This window comes from Hypanus sabinus, unplaced genomic scaffold, assembly GCF_030144855.1.
Source record: "Hypanus sabinus isolate sHypSab1 unplaced genomic scaffold, sHypSab1.hap1 scaffold_1142, whole genome shotgun sequence".
Classification (NCBI taxonomy): Eukaryota; Metazoa; Chordata; class Chondrichthyes; order Myliobatiformes; family Dasyatidae; genus Hypanus; species Hypanus sabinus.
The window spans coordinates 32,437-57,839 of record NW_026779200.1 but is presented as its reverse complement, the minus strand read 5'-3'; the positions used below and the strand labels follow the sequence as shown (position 1 = coordinate 57,839).

At 43.7% G+C, this 25,403-nt stretch overlaps 1 protein-coding gene across 10 annotated transcripts in view; it reads left to right on the top strand.

Moving 5' to 3' along the window:
* LOC132386397 (NACHT, LRR and PYD domains-containing protein 3-like) overlaps nt 1-25,403 on the top strand; it is a 56,878-nt gene that overhangs the window by 8,761 nt on the left and 22,714 nt on the right. Inside the window, exons 1-8 of one of the 10 annotated variants that reach the window (XM_059958668.1) lie at nt 181-252; nt 1,705-1,793; nt 6,088-6,252; nt 7,613-7,709; nt 9,798-10,067; nt 11,571-11,737; nt 19,971-20,142; nt 20,251-20,316. In XM_059958668.1, the coding sequence (XP_059814651.1) occupies nt 7,700-7,709; nt 9,798-10,067; nt 11,571-11,737; nt 19,971-20,142; nt 20,251-20,316 (685 nt within the window). In that variant the 5' untranslated portion in view covers nt 181-252; nt 1,705-1,793; nt 6,088-6,252; nt 7,613-7,699. The other 9 variants (XM_059958659.1, XM_059958663.1, XM_059958661.1 and 6 more) reach the window with 9 other exon arrangements.

The following is a 25,403-nucleotide window of genomic DNA, read 5'->3' as shown; positions in this document are numbered from 1 at the left end:
GTAGACAGTGGAGCTTTGGGCGAAGGCTGACAATGATAGTAGATGATTGTCTCCCTGATTTGGGGTTTATGACCAGTGGAGAGCCACAGAAATGGTAGTTGGGCCGTTGCTGTTTGTCATCTGTGATAATGTGTTTAACTTGATAAGCACATTTGCATAAGACAGCAGGATCAGGGGTGTGGTCGGCAGAGAGACAGGTTACAGTGGGATCTGGCGCAGCTGCAAATACTGAGCTGCAAATTGCAGATGCAGGTAAGTGCAAAGTGTTGCACTGTGTAGGTCTTACACAGTAAACGATAGCGCACTAAAGAGTGCGGTGGAATAAAAGGCATTGCTGAGTTCGAATTTGGAGTATTGACTGCAGTTTTGGTCATCTATCTATAGAAGAGAAATAAGTAAGGTTGAAAGGGTACTGGGAAAAGGTGCCGGTTGTTTTTCTGGGAGATTCCAAGCTCAGGGTCTGGTGTAAGCAGCTGTTTGGCCCTGCACATTCCACAGAACCATAGGCAGTTCTTCCGAAGCAGAACTTTAGGCCATTCTGCTAAAACCATATCCAACTGGTTTGAAGTTTCCCTCTGATTTGGGTTTGAAAACATTCACATTATTAGTCTGCTTCACTATTTCTGCTGCAGGGTGGGTCAATGAATGTGAAAGCTGATATAAAGAACACTAGCGATGATTTCGAAACCACAACGTTACCAATTACAGTTGATGCTCTGCTTGCTGTGACTTTCTGGAATTTTATCATTTCTTCCTTCAGACTCACATTGTCTATATTTGTTTCTAAAATATTCTTTTCATGATGGAGAGAGCTCGGGGTAGGTGGGGAAGGAGAGGGTGGGAGGAAAAGTGGACGGGGGGTGGGAGAAGAGCGCAGCGGGAAGGGGGCAAGTGGGAGGATAGCGCGGGAAGGAAAGCGAGTGTTTTGTAATGAGCGACAGACACTATATAACCGAATAACCTCGGGTTTAGCGGCTCAGACTGACATCTCTGTGTATGGTGAGCACACTGCTCACCCGGCACCTCACTGAACTCCGTCCGGTTTCAACATCACAGTAAGTGTTGTCTCCGATTCTTCAGAACCAGGGAGCATTTACAATGGGGTTTGGCTTTTGTCGGGCTCGGGAGGGAAGTCAGTGGGAGAAGGGAACTCCGGAATCCTCAAATTAACAATTAGTTATTGACCAAGTGGATTAAAAGAAACAATTACCTTCAACTACAAACATTCTCCAGTTGGTTTCTGCTGAGGCGCTGTAGAAAAACCTTTCTGCAGTGATATGCAAGATGTCCCCACAGGGCAGTGAAAGAGTCTCTCTCCCTCTTCGCCCTCCCTGACACACACTCACTCACATACACAGGAAAACATATTGAGAATACAGAACTACTGTAAGATATTGGCATTCGGAACATCGCCGTGGACTATGCCACACATCGATTCATTTAATTAAGTCGCAAATATACATATATTAAAACTACAGATATTGGGTGTTTGAAGTAAAATAAACTACTGGAAACTCTCAACGTCTAATAGCAATTGTAATAAGTAGACATTCAGTTTGCAGGCACTGGTGAACTTTCTTTTCTATATCGTCGGTGTTTTAATGTTTTTTTCCTGTTCCAGAAATATTTAAATTCAGTGTTAAATTAGCTTTGTTCACAGTTGAAGGTGAGCATGAAATGTTGAAGAAGTTTGCTTGTTTTCAGCAGAGAAGCCGCTCCCTGCTCCGAGGAATGCCTGCGTGAAAGAATTTGCCCTGCAGACAGGCAGCAGCTTGCACACAGAAAATTGCACTGTGAGTCTCACAGAGCGCAACATCGGCCCCTCCCCCATAGTTACTAAATGACCCTCGTCTTATGGTCTGGTGTAAAACTAGAAGAAAACGACTTGAAAATATACCCACAGGGAGACTAAACGTTCTTAGTGAATTAAGGTGAATTCAGCTTCTGTTCTTTACTTCTGATCTTTACTTCCAGTTGACACGTTACCCGTGTTTTGGATCAGTGATCAAGAAGTTACTTGCAAACAAGAGAACATTTGCAGATGCTGGAGCAACACACACAGAATGTTGGAGAAACTCAGCAGGCCAGACAGCATCTAGGAAGAGAGTGAACAGATGACGTTTTGGGCCGAAACCCTTCGGCAAGACTCCTTTCCCAGATGCTGCCTGGCCTGCTGAGCTCTTCCGGCATTTTGTGTGTGTTGGAAGAAGTTATTCGCTTTATTTTGTCTCTTCTGGCGGTTGTGGTATTTGTGTTCTTGCATTATCCTGTCTGCACGGTTGAGATTCTCCACAATTCATGTCAAGGTTAAAAACAGTTCCTGAATCAAGGGTTACGATTCCAAAGCAAGTGTGCAAAAAGATGTTTAGTCAACACGGCTTCTGTTTCCAAAACTTGTGACTTCAGATGAATGCATGTCGTTTTTCTCATGACTGTGTTTATTGTTGGTGTTTCGAGCTGATTTCCTCAACGTCCTTTAAAAGAAAAGACGTTGATTCTGTTCAAGGTCTCGATACATAACAAACATTGTGGGTGGGGTGGTGACCAGTTACAGAAAGCGACAGGTGGCATTGCAGAGCGAACACCATGATTTCACTGTGTGGGGCAGCAGGCTCGATGGGCTGAGTGGCCAATTTCTGCCTGGTCTGTGCACAAGAAAATCTCTGACTACAGTGTTACTGTAAACTAAGTTATTAAGTACGGACCTCGGCAAATAACCTACTGTTGAACAAAAAACAACTATTGCAGTAATTAAATCATCCAGAACGTTGAGCGAGATGATAAGCAACATTGAACCTAGCACCGACCCCCACTGCACCCCACGAGTCACTGGTCTCCAGTCAGAGAGTCAAACCATCTTCCACCACTTACTGGCTTCTCCCGCAAAACCAATGTCCAAACCAATTTACCACCTCATTCTGAATGCCAAACCTCCTTGACTAATCTCCCAGGTGGGACTCTGCCAAATGTCTTGCTACATTGTACTGAACTATATATTTTTAATTCAGTAAATTAACTGTTCTCTCTCCCAGAGCAGTAAGTGTCACGTTGTTCCAGTCTGATAACTGACCAACAACATTCTTGCACATCATACTTTCACTGCTCTGGGGAGAAACGAACCATAAAAGTTAGGAAATGGGGGGGGGGGGTGTGTAGAGACTTTGTGTATCTGTGTTGTTGCCCATTGTCTGAGTCTAGGATCTGATGACCCCAGGGCTGCTGCAGGACCATCCACACTGCAAGTGTCCTCTCAGGGCAGTAGGAACGAGTCTGTTTCAAAAAGCCTGGGATATCCCTGTGAACACAGCCTCAAATCGTCAATGCCCAGAGTCCGGCTCTCTGGAAAGTGAAACGATAAAGATGGTTTCCCATCACTGACGAGTGGAGCAGCGGTATTACTGGCTCACGATGGCTGTTATTGTCCCAGGGATGAGGATGTGATCTTTGGCCGTCCAGCTGCACCGTTTGCTAATGGGGAACAGAGAAGAACACGGGAAATGGATCTTCAGCCCGATGGACTCAATCGGAATTAATCCCCGAAGAGTCATCAGGAGGATGTGTCATATCACAGGCATACGTAGTCAATGTTGTTGGCTTTGTGGCAGCAGTACAATGCAATATATAATAGTAGAGAAAAAACTGCATTACAGTAAATATCTGTTACTAAAAGTTAAATAATTATTGCAAAAATGAATTCAGTGAAGTAGGTTCATGGGTTCCATGTCAATTCAGACAGAGGGAAGGAAGTGGTTCCGAACTAGTTGAGTGTGTGCCTTCAATCTCCTGTACCACCTTCCTAGTGATACCAATGAGAAGAGGGCATCTCCTTGGTGAAGCAGATCCCTTATGACTGATGCCGCCAATTTGAGGCATCGCTCCATGACGATGTCCTGGATGCTACGAAGGCTACTGCCCATGATGGAGCTGACTGTATTGACAACTTTCCTCAGAGTATTTCGATCCTGTGCAGTAGCTTCATCACTTCCCCCACCCTACCATATGAAGCAACGTGCAGATAGTTAGAACAATTTTTACGGTACAACTGTAGAAATCCACTAGTCTTTGGTCACATCCCAAATCCCATCAAACTCCTAATGAACTATAATGGCTGCCGTGCATTCTTTGTAACTGCATCGATATGCTGGGCCCTGGATAGATCCTCAGAGATGCTGACACACAGGGACATGAAGTTGCTCACTTTTCCACTGCTGACCAAACAATGATGATTGTTGTGTGAGTGTGACCTCATTTTACCCATTCAGAAGTCCACAATTAGAACATTGGTCTTACCGACATTGAGGGCAAGTTTGTTGCTGCAACACCACTCATCCAGGTGATATATCTCGCTCCTGTTTGCCTTCCCCTCACCATCTGAAAATCTGTCAACAATAGTGGTGTCATGAGCAAATTTGTCACTGGCACTTGAGCAGTGCCAAGCCGCACAGCCATGGGTGCAGAGAGAGTAGGGCAGTGGGCAAAGCACATATCCTTGAGGCGCACCAGTATCGATGGTGATGTGCAGGCGTTACATCCAAACCGCACAGATTGTGGTTTTCCATTGAGGAAATTGAGGATCCGGTTGCAGAGGGAGGTAGAAAGGCCAGCGGTTCGAGCCTTTTGATCAGAACTGTTGGAATAATTGCATTACATGCTGAGCTCTGGTTGAGAAACAGCATTCAGATGTAAGTATTCATATTGTCAAGGTAATCCAAAGCCGCGTGAGGAGCCGATGAGATTGCATTGTGACCTACTGTGGATACAGGTAAAATACAGTGGGCCCAGGTCCTTGCTGAGAGGAGAGCTAATTCTAGCCATCACAAACCTCTCAAAGCATTTCCTCACAGTAACTGTTATTGCTATGGATGATAGTCATTAATGCAACTCACACTGCTCTTCTTGGGCACTGGTGTAATTGTTAGCCTTTCGTCTGCGTAACCAAAATGCTTCCACAAATGGAGCCTTTGTTGCAGCGCAGATGGAAGTAAACACTGCAGGATAAACGTTTATGAAACCTGAACGTTTTTCTTTGTTGTACTGCATTTTTATCCTGTCCTTTAATTAGTAATTAAAATCAATAGAATTTTTTTCTCTTGTCTGTCTTCATCCTAAAATATTCATAGATGCATTTTACAAAAGAGGACACATCTATGATGTTGTGCTTTTCTCGGTCCGTGTGAAAATTTCCAGCTCAGAGCAATGGTTGATCCATGTAGCTGCAAAAATAGTCATTAGATGGAACATTGGAGACCGAACCACATTACATTCTATGCATATTAATCACGATTGAATATGGTACATTATCGTGCTTCCTGTTAGAGAGGAGATGTTAAAAGTCAATAGAGTGGACAAAACAGTTTCACCGGGAGCCTCTCTGGTATCCAGGAAATAGTAATGAATAACGCAAGAAAAATTAATAATAATTTCGCCTTGTCCGTGGGAGCGTACTGTAAGGCAATGATGCTCAGGTGCTTAACAATGTAGAACTAATTTTGAGCAGCGAATAACTAGATGGTCCATTTACTATAAATTCAAGAGCTTATCGTTTTCGTTTCTCGAAAGATCCCCATTAATGCCCCGATAATCACTTTTACTATTTTTTCAGAACACTGTGTGTTGTACCTCCCCCATTATAGGTATGAGCAAGGATGCAATCTGGGCCAAATTGCGCAATTAAGCGTTCAGCATATCACGCATCATCCTGCATAATCCCAGTTCTGATACTGGGTCTTCCACAGTGTCTTTTTCCACAGATGCAATCTGCTGCACCGAGTTTCCAGCACTATAAGGGGACGCAGGAATATGGCATTGGGGCAAAACAAAATCAACCATGTTTGAATGATGGAGGAGACTCGATGGAATGAATCACTTCATTCTGCTCTGATATCTCATCATGACTGAATGATGAGTCCTTCGTATCCCGTATCCGGATTTGTGACGTGTGAGGGACAATTACAGATTTGTTCAAAGAGATCCTTTTATTTGTCTTCAGCGTTTAAATTTCAGTGAGATTCGCTTTTGAAAAAATTGAGCAGAAATATCGTTTCTCCTTTGTATTGTTAATGTGCTTCATTATCTCTCTGGTTAAAGTTAGACCTGCGGTGAGAGATTTATTGGAAGAAAAGCCCACAGCTGGAAAGCCACGAATGAGAACGAGGGAACAGCGACAAGTGAACCAGCCCGAGGACTGAGAGTACCAACTGAAGAGAACCCTCTGACTCAGAGTTTCCATTGATTCAGTCAGGAGAAAGTTTGGTGAGTCTCATTCACTCGAACACTGGTCCTGTAAACATTACATATCTTTACAAAGGAAGGAACGAAATAGGTTGCAATCACCCCAAGTCTGCTTTCAGAAGCCCAGTTCTTTAAAGTCACTCACATTCTCTGAGTGTTTGCTCATTTGAAGGTGCTGCATCATCTGAAGAAGCTTTTGGTTAGTTCTGATGTTTCCTTGTTACGTTATAATCAGCTTAAAATGCGTTGACAATTTCCTCCCTTTATAAGAAGCCCCAAGTGTGTCGTGTTGTAGTGATTGTAGAAATGTGGAATTACCATGAACTGCAACATGCCTTTGATCCCATTGGCTATTGCAATCTGCAGTGATATACTTACCCTCGAATATATCATCGCTTCGGCTTCTGCAGAGAACAGACCATTTATAAAGGAAAATATCCCAACACTGACGTTTATTCAGTCCTAACTAGCACATGGCAACCCATAATTTACCTTGACATACCTTGGCCTCATCAAGTACTTTTCTGGTAATTACATTGTCAGAACCTGTGAAGGTGACATTAAGCAGAGGTGGAAATTCAAAGTTATGTTCCCATGGATGTTGTGCATGGGACTTCAGTAAAGCATTTGACAAGGTGTCACATGGCAGCTTAGTCTCGATGATCAGGTTCCATGCTGTCCGGAGAGAGCAAATTGGATGTATTCTAAATTAGCTTCAAGGTAGCAAGCAAAGAGTGCTGGTTGAAGATTTCTCCTCGCAAGGGAGGCGAGTAATTAGAGGTGTGCGGTGGGGCTACAAATTGGGACCTTTGATATTCGTTATTTTGTAGCAATGATTTGGATGCGGTTGCACAAGGATTACTTGACTGGTAAGTTCGCAGAATGCACAACGTTAGTATTTGTTGTTCACAGAGAAGATTATCGTAGCATCTAGGGGATCTAAATGGACAGGAGCGGATAAAGAGATTGCAAACCCAATCTGATCAGCAGCGGATTCATGCGGATGTTGGGGATCATGTGGATGAAACAGCCAGAAGTGGATGAGGCAGGTGCAGTTCCATAATTCAAAAAGCAGTTGGGGTGTGTAGATGGAGTGAAGAGGCTCGAAGGGAGATGGCGCCATCACAGGAAATTGTGACCATCTCAGTGGGCACTGTGGTTGGCATTGTCTCTTTGGGCTAAACACTCTGAATTTGCATTTTATTGCTCTGTGACTCTGTCAGCAGATGCGCCAGGTATCAGTGGACAGATGTGGTGTGGAAGTGGTTACTAACAGGGAATGTTTGGACCCCATGCCAAATGCTACAGGGGATGGAAATACTGTCATATTTGCAAAGCAGTCGTACTCTCTGACTCACTGTCTGCTTGTTGTGAAATTTAGAGCCTCACCAGCAGGTGGAGCTGTCCTGCAGAGCGACCAAAGTGTAAACAAGACGACGCCAATCAACAATCGCCAGTCAGAATCAGAATGGACAAAGGTATGATCAGAGGGATCTTTGAATTAAACTTTTATCGCGTTTGTACACAATAATTCAGATGAAAAAAAAACTGACAGAGATGTTAACAGGGCAGAGAAGAGTTTCATCCAGCAGTGTCATTTATCCCACTGGTAAAGCGGCCTTGAGTAATTGATCAACCCAACAGTTCCAGCGCAGGGACCTGACACCAGTAATGGTCGAATCACTCCGCTCATCATACAAAGCTTCAGCTGAGTGAAAGGAGCAGGGACTCCTGAATCAGGTGGTCGTGAGTGAAACACAGACAGGAATGTGACAGTGATCTTGTGGTTTATGTGAATGTTCAGGGTCAGGGTCCATTTCACCTCCAGACAAGCCCTGATATGTAAGACATCTTCAACTTTCACATAAAATTCAGAAGCAGATGATAGGAGCATTTCCGGGATTTCAGAGATTCTATGATAACACAGCATTTCAGGTTTTGGAAGGAAAGCTACCAACTCCCCCTGGTTTTCCTTGCCAGCTCCGCAAAGGAGGAGGGGTGTCACCGAAATCTGTTTTCTGTAGTGGAGCGGAGATCATTGCCGGTGCAGGGAATGGCTGAGGATCAGGAGGCAGCTCATTGTAGATACATTTGTGATCTGCTTCGGAGTTTTAACACCCCAGTGAATGTATGGGCTGTGGAGAAATGGTGAACCTGAGTTTCTAAATATTTCCCTCTTGATATAATCTTCTACCTGAATTTAAATTCCCAGGATCTTGGCTGGGAAACCCGGCATACCCAATGACCAAATGTCTCTGTCACCGTAGACATTGTGATTGTGCTCAAATCTGAGATTCCAGGTGGAATAGAAACGATGCTCCAGCCTGGAAACAGGTCCTTCGGCCCAGATAATTCATGCTGATCTAAATATCCCATTTTCCTGCAGTTTTCCCAAATTTCCCTAGTATCTCCCATTTTTCCTGCCCACATGCTCTCAATTTTGTAATTTTATTTGTGTTTGCGGCCTCTTCCGGATGCATGTAATTTATACCCATTAGCCACCACGTGAAAAAATGCCCCTTTGGTCCCTTTTAAATCTCTGTCCTCGAGTCTCAGACTCCCCTACCCAGGGAAAAAGACTGTGACCATCTATCCTATCTGCACACCTGATTACTGTGTGTGTGTGTGTGTGTGTGTGTGTGTGTGTGTGTGTGTGTGTCTGTGTGTGTGTGTGCGCGCGTGTGTGTGTGTGTGTGTGTGTGTGTGTGTGTGTGTGTGTGTGTGTGTGTGTGTGTAAGATCACCCTTCAAGCTCCTGAGCTCCAGGGCAAGCTGTCCCAGCCCAACCATATAACACAAAAAACAACACCCTAGCCCAGTACCGTAGTGTTCATTCTTCACTTCACACTTTCCAGCTTCATCACCTCCATCCTATAGATTAGCAACTGCAACTACACACAAAGCTCTATAACCAAGACTTTGCCAGTGACATGCATAGTTGTTACATGATGATCAGCAGGTGGGGGATAAGATGGCAACCAGGGGAGAGGACAGCATAGATCTCAAGGGAATGGTCAGCCTGCAACCCAGGGGACCGGAGGATGTGCGTCTCAAGGGAATGGTCAGTCGGTGACCAAGGGGACTGGAGAAAGCAACTCCAGTTGTCCAGTCTCCAGCTCCTCGTGTGACAAAGCAAGTGGAGAATGTGTGATCCAGCAGACTGGACCATGTGTAATCCCGTTGCTGGTCTTTGTGTGACACAGACTACTGGACAGTTAGTGACCGAGGGAGATTTTAGCTTGTGGAAGATAATCACAGTGATATTTCCCAGTATCACCGGACACCGGTGCATTATGATTCCGTGGTCATCCGTGCATTCAGCTGCTGTGATTGGTATTACTGTCCCGATCGTGCTATTTTACTGGGAGTAAATGTGTCCAGTCACCAGCTTATCGGGATGGGCACCTGACAGGATATACGAGTCACATTAACCAGCTCAGTTCCACTCCCAATCTGGTCAGCCAGAGTCTCTGCTCCATTGTAGTCTGAATCAGTTTTGCTCAGATCTAAATCACACTTGTATAACCTGAAATTCATCACTTATTTCATGTGGAAAATTGAAACTAGTATGGAACGTATTGAAGAGGATTTTACCAGGCGGATCATCGAGGGAAGATGATCGGGACAAGGGAAGCAAGGTACCAGCGCAGGGTCCGATTGAGAGCGGTGTCCCAATGGAATCCGGTCCGGCCGCAGAGAAGGAGGAGAGAATTCAGCCCAGAGACAGTGACGTCAGAGACACCGAACAGGACCCTGGAACCGGCACAAGTGAGGCGACTGCCTGTCAGCTCGGAAGCTCATTGAACACAGGACTGCCAAGTCCCAAAGAAGGATCGGGTGAGTGAAATATGAGGGTGACGTGCTCACAGAGTGCGGCAGGGTGGAGGGTAAACAGGGTGGAGCCCTGTTGGAGGGTTGGTCAGAGGAGAGCGAAAATGTGTGGGTGTGGTACATGTGGTGCACTGAGCAGCCGTTACCCCACTACAGGAAATGTACTACCTGCTCTGAGGATTTCCAGGATGTGAATTGGAGGAAATGCAGCTGTCCAGATGAGGAGAGTGTTTCCGGGATGTGTATCAGGGGAAATGTATTCGCTAGGATGGAGAGAGTATCTCTGGGAAGCAAATATTACCAACCATCCCAACATTTATGCCCATCCAAATTTAAACAGGTGAATGGGTCGGATGGGGGATGGACTGGTTTATATTAAATGTGGTCCTTCTATTACGTAATGCCTAGAACATTGTTGGGTAGGCTTTAAGGCAAGTGTTAGATTCAAGTCAAGTCAAGTCACTTTTATATTGCCATTTCGACCATTACTGTTGATACAGTACATAGTAAAAATGTGTCGTTTTTCAGGACCACGGTGTTACATGACACGTTACAAAAACTAGACTGAACTACGTAAAAAAAACAACAGAGGAAAAGAAGAAAAACACACAACAACTACACTAAACTACACACCTATCTGGGACTGCATAAAGTTCACAGAACAGTGCAGACATTACAATAAATAATATACGTGACAATAGGGCAGTAAGGTGTCATGCCAGGCTCTGGGTATTGAGGAGTCTGATAGCTTGGGGGAAGAAACTGTTACATAGTCTGGCCGTGAGAGCCTGAATGCTTCGGTGCATTTTCCCAGATGGCAGGAGGGAGAAGAGATTGTTTGAGGGGTGCATGGATCCTTTATAATGCTGCTGGCTTTACGGATGCAGCGTGTAGTGTAAATGTCCATGATGGCGGGAAGAGAGACCCCGATGGTCTTCTCAGCTGACCTCACTATACGCTGCAGGGTGTTGCGATCTAAAATAGTGCAATTTCTGAACCAGGCAGTGGTGCAGCTGCTCAGGATTCTCTCAATACAACCACCATAGAATGTGATGAGGATGGGGGGTGTTGGAGATGGACTTTTCTCAGCCTTCGCAGAAAGTGGAGACACTGCTGGGCTTTCTTTGCTATGGAGCTGGTGTTGAGGGACCAGGTGAGATTCTCCGCGAGATGAACACCAAGAAATTTGTTTTGTTCACATTCAGAGCCAGGCTGCTGGCTCTGCACCAGTCCGTTAGCTGCTGCACCTCCTCTCTGTAAGCTGACTCGTCGTTCTTGCTGTGTCTTGCAGCACAGTCGTGGGTCAGCAGAGTGAACAGCAGTGGTCTGTGCACACAGCCGTAGGGCGACTCCGTGCTCAGTGTGATGGTGTTGGAGATGGAGAATTAATCCAATTTTGTATCTGGAGGCAGGTTCGAGACACGGTTTTTTTTTTGTTGAGTTGGGTGAGAGCGGTGGAGACGAGGGATATCTGAGTTCAAGCCTACATTTTCCTTTTTATATTCACAGAGCCAGAGTTTACAATCTCCGACCTCCTGGCACAGGGGGAGGAATATCGACTGTACCAACTGACAAAGTTCTACAGGGACAGACTCAAACAAGCAATTGAAGAAAAGGTTGAGAGACTGGGTTGGATGTTGACAAAGGAGGGACATTTCAGTAGAGAAGAAAATGAGGTGAGAGCAGTTCGTGTATTGTCACTGATCTGCTGGTATCAGAGGGAATAGTGATCAACATTAATCTCCTGCACGTTTTAGGAGATCGACTTGGGAATGGAGACTTTGATCTCTGACTTGTCTCTCGCAGATCTGGTTTCAGTTTTTAAGGTGGGGAGCACTGGGAACTGCAGGTTTAGCATCACCTTTTCCTGTGTCACTGCTGTATTTATCAGTGTGAAGTAAGAGCAGTGGCTGCATATCTGGACTTCCAAAAGGCATTCGGTCTGAAACTAATTTCAAATCTTGGCTGAACCGTCGGGTAGCTTCACCTCATCTCATTAATCCAGGATGAGTATTAAACTGTCAATTGGGCCAACCGGCTTCACTGCGGTACCTGAGGGAGGGAAACCAGCGAACCAGAGCTTGTCTTGGCTCCATGAGATCCCAAACAATGTGTGGCTGACTTGTCATAGTCAGAGCAAAGTACAGTACAGAAACAGGCCTTTTGGCCCATCTATTCCATGCCAGACTACAGAATCTACTTATTCCCACTGACCTGCACCGGGCCATGGCGCTCTATATGCTCATTACGCAAGCATCTATTCAGAATTCTCTTCACAACTTGCACTACTTACCCTGCTAGCTAGTTTTGCACTCTCATCACCCTCTGAGTAAACAGGTTTCACCTTTGTACCCTTTGAACTTCTCACCTTTCACCCTTTAGTGATAACCTCTTGTTGTAGGACCTCTTTACCTCAGTACAAAATGCCTGCTTGCATTTATCCTACCTATGTCCCAATGTAATTGTGTACACTTGTATCAAATCTCCGCTCAATCTTTCATGTTCCAATGAATAAAGTCCTAATCAGTTCACTCTTTTCTTAGAACTTAGGTCTTCCAGTCCAGGTAACATCCTTGTAATGTTTTTTTTTCTGTACTCTTTCAAACTTATTTCCATCTGTACTGCAGTTAGGTGTGCAGAACTGCACATAATATCCAGATGAGGCCTCTCCAACGTCTTATATAACATCATATTGTACACGATATTTTCATTTACCAAGGTTAATGCGCTAACAAACTTTCTTTCAGAGCCTAGCAACATTTGCTGCCACTTTCAATGGCTTATGTACCTGTATTCCCGATCACTTTGTTCTACCGGTCTCTCAGTAAGATCTACCCTGATCGGTCCATCTAAAGTGCAACATCTTGCACCTGTCTGAATTAAATTACATCGGCCCCTTTTAAGTCAATTCTGCAGTTGGTCCAGACCTCACTGCAAGCTCTTGTAATCTTCCTCTTTGTCAACTGCTCCTTCCCAATGTTGGAGTTATCAGCAAATTTGCTGATGCTGTTAACCATAATTTCATCCAGATCATTGATATAGATGACAAACAACAACAGGCACAGCACCGATCCCCGTGACACTGCACGAGATACAGGCGCCAAACAGAAATGCAGCAGTCTATAGTTACACTCTGGATTCTTTCCAAAAAGTTAGTGTCTAATCCAGTTTACTACTTTATCTTGAATGCGAAGCAACTGAATCTTCTTGACCAACCTCCTATACGAGACCTTGTCAAATAGCGTGCTGAAGTCCATGTAGACAACATCCACAACCTTGCCTTCATCAACTTTCCTGGTAACTTCCTCGAAATACTCCGAGATTGATTAGATGTGAAAGATCACGCACAAAGCTGATATCTCATGACCACAAACGTCAATAGTTTGATCTGAAAGGGCAGAAGAAAGCACAAAACATAAAATAAATCTGGTGACTTGCTGATATCCCATGATCCCAAAAAATCAACAGGTTGTCCTGAAAGGGAAGAAGATCAATAGGATTTCCTGAAAGGGAAGGGGCAAACAAAAAGAACTGCTAACTTGCTGAATATCTGACTAAAGAGAGACAGGGACACACCATTTCAGGTCACTCTCTTTGGAGCTCAAAAACAATGATTGTCTTGTCCGAGATCTGACCTATTCAGCCATGAGTGGTATTAGAAAATCAAGTGTGTTACACCCGTGAGTAACTCTGTTCTCGTTGGGATTCATTGGCGCTGTCTGTAATGAATCACACAGGCATTATCCAAAGGCAGGAGATAATCTGTAAATATGATGCTGATCTATAAATTCATCATATAACCATATAACAATCACAGCACGGAAACAGTCCATCTCGGCCCTCCTAGTCCATGCCGAACTCTTAATCTCACCTCGTCCCACCTACCCGCACTCAGCCCATAACCCTCCACTCCTTTCCTGTCCATATACCTATCCAACTTTACCTTAAATGACACAACTGAACTGGCCTCTACTACTTCTACAGGAAGCTCATTCCACACAGCTATCACTCTCTGAGTAAAGAAATACCCCCTCGTTTCCCTTAAACTTCTGCCCCCTAACTCTCAAATCATGTCCTCTCGTTTGAATCTCCCCTGCTCTCAATGGAAACAGCCTATTCACGTCAACTCTATCTATCCCTCTCAAAATTTTAAATACCTCGATCAAATCCCCCCTCCCCCAACCTTCTACGCTCCAATGAATAGAGACCTAACTTGTTCAACCTTTCTCTGTAACTTAAGTGCTGAAACCCAGGTAACATCCTAGTAAATCGTCTCTGCACTCTCTCTAATTTATTGATATCTTTCCTGTAATTCGGTGACCAGAACTGCACACAATATTCTAAAATTGGCCTTACCAATGCCTTGTACAATTTTAAAATTACATCCCAACTTCTGTATTCAATGCTTTGATTTATAAAGGCCAGCGTTCCAAAAGCCTTCTTGACCACCATATCTACATGAGACTCAACCTTCAGGGAACTAGGCACTGTTATTCCTAGATCTCTCTGTTCCTCTGCATTCCTCAATGCCCTACCATTTACCCTGTATGTTCTATTTGGATTATTCCTGCCAAAATGTAGAACCTCACACTTCTCAGCATTAAACTCCATCTGCCAACGTTCAGCCCATTCTTCTAACCGGCATAAATCTCCCTGCAAGCTTTGAAAACCCACCTCATTATCCAGAACACCTCCTACCATAGTTTCATCGGCATACTTACTAATCCAATTTACCACTCCATCATCCAGATCTTTTATGTATATTACAAACAACATTGGGCACAAAACAGATCCCTGCTAGTCACCGGCCTCCATCCCAATAAACAATTATCCACCACTACTCTCTGGCATCTCCCAACTAGCCACTGTTGAATCCATTTTATTACTCCAGCATTAATACCTAACGACTGAACCTTCTTAACTAACCTTCCATGTGGAACTTTGTCAAAGGCTTTGCTGAAGTCCATATAGACTACATCCACTGCCTTACCCTCGTCAACATTCCTCGTAACTTCTTCAAAAATTCAATAAGGTTTGTCAAACATGACCTTCCACGCACAAATCCATGCTGGCTACTCCTAATCAGATCCTGTCTATCCAGATAATTATTAATACTATCTCTAAGAATACTTTACATTAATTTACCCACTGATGTCAAACTGTCAGGTCTATAATTGCTAGGCTTACTTCTAGAACCCTTTTTAAACAATGGAACCACATGAGCAATACACTAATCCTCCGGCACAATCCACGTTTCTAATGACACCTTAAAGATCTCAGTCAGAGCTCCTGCTACCTCTACACAAACTTCCCTCAAGGTCCTGGGGAATATCTTGTCAGGACCCAGAGATTTATCCACTTTTAAATTTCTTAAAAGCGCCAGTACTTCCACCTCTTTAATTGTCATAGGTTCCATAACTTCCTTACTTGTTTCCCACACCTTACACAATTCAATATCCTTCTCCTTAGTGAATACCGAAGAGAAGAAATCGTTCAAAATCTCTCCCATCTCTCTCGGCTCCACACATAACTGACCACTTTGATTCTCTAAGGGGCCAATTTCATCCCTCACTATCCTCTTGCTTTTAGTATAACTGTAGAAACCTTTCGGATTTACTGTCACCTTATTTGCCAAACCAACCTCGTATCTTCTTTTAGCTTTTCTAATCTCTTTCTTAAGATTCCTTTTACATTCTTTATATTCCTCGAGCAATTCCTTTACTCTATGCTGCCTATATCTATTGTAGACATCCCTCTTTTTCTGAAACAAATTTCTAATATCCCTTGAAAACCATGGTGCTTTCAAACCTTTAACCTTTCCTTTCAACCTAACAGGAACATAAAGATTTTGTACCCTCATAATTACACCCTTAAATGACCTCCATTTCTCTATTACATCCTTCCCATAAAACAACTTGACCCAATCCACTCTCTCTAAATCCCTTCGCATCTCCTCAAAGTTAGCCTTTCTCCAATCAAAAATCTCAACTCTAGGTCCTGTCCTGTCCTTCTCCATAATTATATTGAAGCTAATGCTATTGTGATCACTGGACCTGAAGTGCTCCCCAACACATACATCTGTCAGCTGACCTATCGCATTCCCTAACAGGAGATCCAACACTGCCCCATCTCTAGTCGGTAATTCTATGTATTGTTGCAAAAAATGCACACATTTCACAAACTAAACCATCCAGCCCTTTTACAGAATGAGCTTCCCAGTCTACGTGTGGAAAATTAAAATCTCCCACAATCACCACCTTGTGTTTACTACAAATATCTGCTATCTCCTTACACATTTGCTCTTCCAATTCACGCTCCCCCTTAGGTCCTATAATACATTCCTATCAGTGTTACTATACCTTTCCCATTCCTCAATTCCACCCAAATAGCCTCGCTAGAGGAGCTCTCTAATCTACCCTTACAAAGCACCGCCATAAGATTTTCTCGGGCAAGCAATGCAACACCTCCTCCTCTGGCCCCTCCTACTCTATCACACCTGAAGCAACTAAATCCAGGAATATCATCTGGAGACGTCTGCTTTACTGGTTAAATCTCTTTCAAAACGGTAACTCATCAGACCTGGTAGCAGTGAAACTGAAGGATTATTTTACAGTGCAGTGTACCATCAGGGAATTATGATGATTTATTTCAGTACAGCACAGTACGGGCACTTTGGCCCACAATGTTGTGCTTCCCCTTAAACCCTGCCTCTCTTATTTCTCAGAACAATGTCCTAAGCCCATCCATATTCAGTTACCTTAATTCCATCATAGGTGTATGTTGCTTGAAGACTATTCAATGTTTTGTTCATAATTCCTGAGTTAATCAGGAAACCCATGCCTGCATTCAGGAAGTCATTACCATTTTACGGTATGAGTGCCAGGCAGTAACCATCTCCATTATAAGATAGCCGCACTGATACTGAATCTTCTTTTGTCTTTACACATCATGAGACCATAAGGCATCAGAGCACAATTGGCCATTAGGCTCGTCAATTCTGCTCCGCCATGACATCATGGGTGATGTACTATCCCTCTCAACCCCATTCTCCTGCCTTCTCCCAGTGAACTTTGCTGACCAGACTAGTCAAGAAGATACCAGCCTCTGTTTTAAATATACTCAATGACCTGGTCTCCGCAGCTGTCGGTTCCAATGGATTCTGCAGTTTCACTACTCCTCGGCTAAATATGATCATCATTTCTGTTCCAAATGGACGTCCCTCTAATCTGAGGCAGTTTCGTCTGGTTCTAGACTCCCCCACGTAAAACAACATCTCCACTTCCTCTCAATGTCTTTCGATATTCCACAGGTTACAATTAGATTCCCCCTCATCCTTCCACACTCCGGCCAGTACAGGTGCATCCAGGATCCATTCCCATCTGGTTTAATATCACTGGTTCTGTTCGTTTAGATTCCTCTCTGGACTTTTCACAATGCCATCACAAACTTTCTCTGATCAGGGGATCAAAATATGCGAGTGTGGTCTGGCCAGTGCTTGTTCTTATATTCTGATCCTCTCGAAGTGAATGCTAGCATTGTATTTGCCTTTCCTAACACCGACTCAACCTGAACAGAATCCAGCACCAGGTCTCCAGAGACTCTTTACAAATCCGATTTCTGAATTTTCTCCCAGATTCAAAAATAGTCTACTTCTTCATTATTTCTGCTAAAGTATATGGCCATGTACCTCACTATACTACATTCCAATTGCCACTGATGTGTCCATTTCTTCATAGGTCCATGTCCTCCCGCGAAATCCCTGCTTCCTCAACACTTCCCCTCCCTCCCCATATCTTCGTAACACCTACAATAATGGCCATAAAGCCTACAAATCATTGACATAACGGAAAAAGAAACTGTCCCAAAACCAACCACTGCAGAACACCTCTGGTCACCAACATTCGACCAGAGAAAGCCCTATTTGTTCCCATTCTGTGCTTCCTGGCAGTCAGACAAATCTGTCTGGAGAAAATCTTGGATCCTCTATCCATGCCAGTGTCTTTCTTGTCCTACTGTCGGCCCTTGTTAAACGGCGTCATGTGGGACACCTGGTCAGAGGTCCTCGGGAAGTCCAAGTAAACAACTTGCACTGACTCTCTGTTGTCGACCCAGCATGCTGTTCTCTCAAAAATTACCAACATCTCTGTCAGGCAGGATTCCCTTCCATGGATGTTGGCCTTTTTCTTATCATGTGCATCCAAATACCCCGAAACCTTATCCTCAATTATCGACTGCTGACTTCTTCCCAAACGCTGATCAGACTAACTGGCCTATAGTTTAAAATGATCAGTCCTCCGGAACCATTCCAAAATCTAGTGATTCTTGAGTGATCATTACTAATGTCTCCACAATCTCTTCAGCCTCCTCTTTCAGAAGCAATCGGGTGAGTTGATCTGGACTCATCTATCTTCACAACTTTCAGCATTCTGAGCTCCTTCTCCGCAATAACTACAAATACACTCACTTCTGCCACCTGACATTCTCAAATATCTGGCACGTTCTACTGTTTTTACTGTGAGGACTGACGCAAAATGCCGACCAATATCTTCCGGCATTTCCTTGTCCCCTGACAGTACCTCTCCACTGTCATTTTCCGGTGGTCCAATATCCACTCTCGTCTCTTTCAATCTTCATATATCAGACGTACGTTTTGGTAAGCTATTTTACATCATTCTCTAGCCTGCCTTCCTATTAAATATTTTCTCTGTTTATGGTATTTGAATTGCCTTCTGTTGATTTGTAAAAACATCCCAGTCCTCCAGCTTTCTGCTATATTTTGTAATACTCTGTACCCTCTCCGTTGCTTTTGTGCTGCTTTGACTACCTCGTCAGCCACGGTTGATCATCCTCCCTTTAGAATAATTCTTCATCATTGTGATTGTTTGTCCTCCGAGAAACTTCAGCCATTCCTGCTCTGCCATTGTCCCTGTTAGTGTCATTTTCCAATTTATTATTGCCCAGCTCCGCTCTCATGCCGAGGTATTTCCTTTATTCTACTGTAGCACTGATACCTCTAACTTTACCTTCTTCCTTTTAACCTGCTGGCTGAGTTCTGCTATTTTATGATCACTGCTTCTTAAGGGTTTATTTAGCTGAAGCTCCTTAATCAAATCTGGTTCAATACACAACACAGAATCCAGATCCGCCTTTCCTATAGTGGGCTCAACCATAGGCTTCTCTTAAATGCCATCTCATAGGCATTCTATAAATTCCCTCACTTGGGATTCAGCACCGACCTGATTTTCCAAAGCTACCTGGATATTGAAACTCCCCGTGACAATTTTAGCATTGACTATTTTCCATGCCACTTCTCTCCCCCGTTGTAATTTGTAGCCCACATCCTGGCTACTGTTAACATGCCTGTATATAATTTCCATCAGGGTCATTGTACCTATGCAGTTTCTTAACATCCACATCATCTAATCCGATATCACCTCTTTCTCAGGACCTTTCATTTTTAATGACAGCAGCTTCGACCCAACACTTTCACGTACCTGCGTATCCTTTCGATTCAATATTTATCCTTGGATTTAAGCAATCAGCTATAAACTTTTGTCAGCCACGATTCAGTGATGCCCGCCGTCCATTTGCTTTTGCTCTCTCTCTCCCCTCTCTTCCGTTCTTGATGTCACATCTTGTTGATGTAATGCTGCACATTGACAGATCAAGGAAATTAATCACATTGCATCTACTGCAGGGTGTCAGTAAATCCTTATTCTTACACACTATTGATTTAGAATCTCCTTCAGTTACTGTTTCTCTGTTAATGACTGAACCCAGTGAGGATGAGGCAGCAGCCCAGTGACTGCATCAGTTCTGAAGCTACTAGTGCCAAGAACAGATACTTTCCTGCACATTCTCCATGTCTGTCTGTCTGCTCCACAATAAGTCCATTGTTTCCATTTGTAGAAAGTCACTGAGCTGACAGAGAAGGGAAACCGGGCAGAGAGTTCCAGACTCTTCCTCAGTCTGGTGAATGGCAAAGGCTCCTGGGCCCGGAGGGCGATGTGGGAATCCTTTCTGATGTGGAGGACTGAGTTACCGAAGTTGGACAGAATACTGAGGGAAATACAGGAACTCGGTATGTTAAAACCACGCACTGAACACAAAGGCACATAGAGATAAACATTTTAGTTATTTTAATTATTTTAGCTCTGTTTCCATGGATTTTTTTTTCATATTTAAACAGGTCCTGATCCACAGGAATACATGAACATCGGCCAAGGTTTATCTGAATTACCCACACAGCTGATAGGTGAGTGATTAAATGCACAGTTCAAACCACATCTCAAGTGTTAGTCTGTGACTTGGCAAAACCTGGGAATCAAAATTCGCCATTAATCATTCGCAGATCTCTGGATTCAAGTAACAATTCAACGAATCTCTCTTTGCAGCCTGAATATTCTACAATATATTTTTCTATTAATCCAGCTGTTGGTTCTGCTGAAGCCTTCACTCCAGGTCCTAACGCTCTGGGAATCCCAACACACCCCAGGCAGGCTCCTGATACACTGTATGGCCCAGTCCAAGTGACTTTTCTATCTTCAGACCTTTCATCTTCCAAGCCCCTCTTCCTTTGTAATAGCACTACACGCAATTCTGTTCGCTGATGTTCTTTACCTTTTGGAATTCTGCCAGTGACTTGCACAGAGTTTGTCTGGCATTTCCTTTTTACCCGTTACTGCAACTACAACAGCAGTTTCTAGTGGTCCGATATCGACCCTCTCCCATTTTCCACTCTTTATATATCCGGGAAAGAAAAAAAATACTTTGGTATCCTTTCTTATATTATTGACCATTTCCTTGCATTTCCTGCACATTCATGAATAACTAGGAGCATCTATAACATAGTTGCCTCCGACATGACCCTAGTCACTAGACTCTAGACACTGGAATACTACAGCACAGTACAGGCTCTTCCGCCCTGGATGTTGTGCTGACCCATGTATTCCTTTAAAAAGAGTACTAAACCCACACTACCCCGTGACCCTCTATTTTTCTTTCATCCATGTGCCTGTCCAAGAGGTTCTTAAATACCCTTAATGTTTTCGCCTCCACCACCATCCCTGGCAAGTTGTTGCAGGCACCCACAACCCTTTGTAAAAAAACTACCCCTGATGTCTCCCCTAAACTTCCCTCCCTTAACTTTGTACATATGCCCTCTAGTGTTTGCTATTGGTGCCCCTGGGAAACAGGTTCCAGCAATCCACCCCATCTATGCCTCTCATAATTTTTTAGACCTCGATCAAGTGCCCTCTCATCCTTCTACGCTCCAAAGAGAAAAGTCCCAGCTCTGCTAACCTTGCTTCGCATTACTTGTTCTCCAAACCAGGCAACATCCTGGTAAATCTCCTCTGCACCCTCTCCATCGCTTCCACATCCTTCCTATAATGAGGTGACCGGAATTGAACACAATACTCTAAGTGCGGTCTCACCAGAGATTTGTAGATTTGCAACTTGGCCTCTCTAGTCTTGAACTCAATCCCCCTATTAATGAAGCCTAGCATCCCATGGGAGTTCTTAACTATCCTATCAACCCATGCAACGACCTTAAGGGATGTATAGATTTGAACCCCAAGGTCCCTCTGTTCATCCACACTCCTAAGTAACCAACGATTAAACTTGAACTCAACATTCTGGTTTGTCCTTCCAAAATGCATCACCTCACACTTATCCGGATTGAACCCCATCTGCTACTTTTCTGCCCAAATCTGCACCCAGTCTATATCCTCTTGTAATCTTCGACAAACTTCAGCTCCATCCACAACTCCTCCAATCTTCATGTCATCCAAAAATTTACTCGCCCATTCTTCCACCTCTACATCCAGGTCATTTATAAAAATCACAAATAGCAGGGGTCCGAGGACAGGTCCCTGCGGCACTCCACTAGTCACCGACCTCCAGGCAGAATACTTTCCTTCCACTACTACCCTCTGCTTTCTTCCTTTAAGCCAATTTTTTATCCAAACAGCCAAGGTTCCACTTATCCCGTGCCTCATGACTTTCTGGATGAGTCTCTCATGAGGGACCTTGTCAAATGCCTTGCCAAAATCCATGTAGACCACATCTACTACCGTACCTTCATCAATTGCTTTTTGTTACTTCTTCAAAAAACTCATTTAGCCTCGTGAGGCACGACCTTCCCCTCACAACGCCATGTTGACCCAGACAGTAAATTCCAAGCACCCAGAACTCTGTTAAAAAACTACCCACAATTGCTGTTCATTTACCCCATCTCACCTTAACCAAATGCCCTCTGGTAATGGACGCCAGTCATATGTAAATAAAATCAAACAAAATACAGGCTGTCAACCCAAACTCTTATCTCTCAAACTTGTACACCTCAGTCAGATTTCTATTCTAACTCCAGAATAAACAAACCAGGTTTATCAAACCTCTCCTTGCAGCACATGTCACCGAATTCAGGCAACATCCTGATGAACCTGTTCTGCTCCCTCTCCAATTCTTCCAAGAGCTGGACAATCAGAAGGGAACACAGTACTCCAGATGCTCCCTAAAACCATAAGACCCAGTAGCAGAATTAAGCCATTCGGCTCAGTGAATTTGCTCTTCAATTCCTCTCTACCCCATTATCCCAGTAAACGTTGACGCTCTTCCTAATCAGGAACATATCGACCTGCATTTTGAATATATCCAATGAAGAGTCTTCCTCAGCCGTCTATGACAATAATTTCACAGATTCACCACCCGCCAGCCAAGACATTTCTCCCAGTTTTTGTCCCCGGCAGCCAGGAGATTTCCCCACAGTTCTCAAGCATGTTAATATTCTGTATGAGCCTCCCATGTGGGACTTTGTCAAACACTCTACCAATATACAAGTAGACAATATCCATGTGTAACTGCATACATCACCTTTGTCACCTCCTGGAGGAACTCAATCAAGCTGGGAAGACACAATCCCGACCCAAAGCCTTGCTACTGAACCCCAAACCACCTCATAGATCCTCTCTGTCATACTCCCATGGGACAGAATATATAAAAGGCTCAAGGTATGTACCACCAGCCTCAACGACAGCTTTATTCTGCATTTATAAGACTACTAAATGGTCACCTACTGTGATATTATTGGCTCTAAATAATAATAAGACAATTTTATATCTAAAATTATAACATCGTACATCTCGTAACTAATAACAACTCAAACAACTTAGATAACCACAATATACCCACAGGAGAGCAGACAGAATACCATTCGGGTTTGAACAACAGATTACAGATTATCTAATTCTATTTCAAACGCTGTGGAAAGTAGAACACTTTCAGTGTTATATTGTCAATCAAAAAAAAAAACATCTGATTCTGTTCCTCGTGTGTTTTAGAGAAGTTCCAAATATATATAAAATTCATACAATACTTGTGAAATTTCTACAACTGATGAAGCATTCGCGTAAAATAATCGTCCTAGTAACAACCAGAGAGGAACAACGACCACTATCAAAATAAATGGAGGGATTTTCCAGAGCGACTCACTGAGCCCACTATGGTTTTGTCTCGCTTTAAGCCCACTCATAATTTACTGAAACAGATAAAAATCAGGTATCTAATCAGAAAAAAAATACGAATTATACCTTGACACAGCTATACATTGATGATTTGAAATTATTTGCTCTTGCATCAGTAAAGCTGAAACAAACAATTCAAATAATGGAACTAATTTCCAAATATATAAGCATGAACTTTAGACTAGGAAAGTACAGAACATGATTAAACATAAAGAAAGGTGCAATAGAGCCGGTAGAATATCAAACAGTGCATTAGGATATCAATTAGCAAAGAAAATAGATAACAGTATGATAAAGAAAAACCTTCCAACAAAATTTACTTCAAGTCTGAAGAAAATCTGCATTTACTGCGAAGCTGAACAAACTTTGAATTTACATCAAGGATCAAGAAAATCTGACAAACAATGCTGAATAGTAAAAATATAACGAAGGTAGTAAACACTCACTGTGCCCATATTGACGTATAATTTTGGTAAAATACCCTGGTCTGAAACAGATCTGGAAAATATGCAAAACAATAAGAACTTAAAAAGCAATTTCTGGAAAACACCATGTGCACTAGAGCGCACTTGGATTGATATGAACGAGGACAGTATGAGGATGATGAATAACAGATCTAAAAAAATGTGACAACAGCCAGGTAAAAATTTTCAGGATCAGGGTTAATATCATGGACACATGTCGTGAAAATTGTTTTTCTGCGCCAGCAGCACTATTACAGTCAAGTGTGTGCAGTGAGTCTGTATTTATGTATACAATTGTAGAAATAGAATTGTATCAGCGTGAATTAATCAGTCTGATGGCCTGGTGGAAGAAGCTGTTCCGGAGCCTGTTGGTCCTGGCTTTTATGCTGTGGTGCCATTTCCCGGATGGTAGCAGCTGGAACAGTTTGTGCTTGGTGAGACTTGGGTCCAGAATGATCCTTCGGGCACTTTTTACCCCCTATCTCTGAAATGACCTGAATAGTAGGAAGTTCACATCTACAGATGCACTGGGCTATCCGCACCACTCTCTGCAGAGTCCTGCGATTGAGAGAAGTACAGTTCCCATACCAGGCAGTGATGCAGCCAGTCAGGATGCACAAAATTGTGCCCCTATAGAAAATCGTTAGCATTTAGGGGCCTATCCCAAACGTCCTCAACCATCTGTTTTTCTGTTTTTCTTTTTTTTTTTGATCAGACCAGAGAATATGCCAGGCAGGATGTTGGAATTCTCCTCTTGCATGATGTGGGAAGTCAGGGAGATATCCAGTGTCCCTGACAACGATACCTGCAAGAAGTGCATCCAGCTGCAGCTCCTAACAGACCGCGTTAGGGAACTGGAGCAGAAGCAGGATGACCTCCGGATCATTCGGGAGACTGAGCAGATTATAGATAGAAGCTTCCAGGAGGTAGTTACACCTAAGGAACAGGGCACAGGTAATTGGGTTACCATCAGGCGAGCGAAGGGGAAAGGACAGTTAATGCAGAGGTTCTTCTGTGGCCATTCCCCTCCAAAATAGGTATACCAATTTGGATACTGTTGGTGGAGGGGGGGGGGGGGGATGGCTTACCTGGGACAAGCTGTGGCAGCCGGATCTCTCGCACTGAGTCTGGTTCTGCAGTGTCGAACGGAGGGAGGAGGAAGAGGAGAGCGGTAGTGATAGGGGACTCCGTAGTTAGGGGTACAGACTGGAGATTCTATCGTTGTGACAAAGGCTCCCGGATGGTTTGTTGCCTCCCGGGTGCCAGGGTTAGTGATGTCTCTGATCGCCTGCACAGCATTCTGAGGTGGGAGGGTGATCAGCCAGATGTTGTGGTACACATTGGTACCAATGACA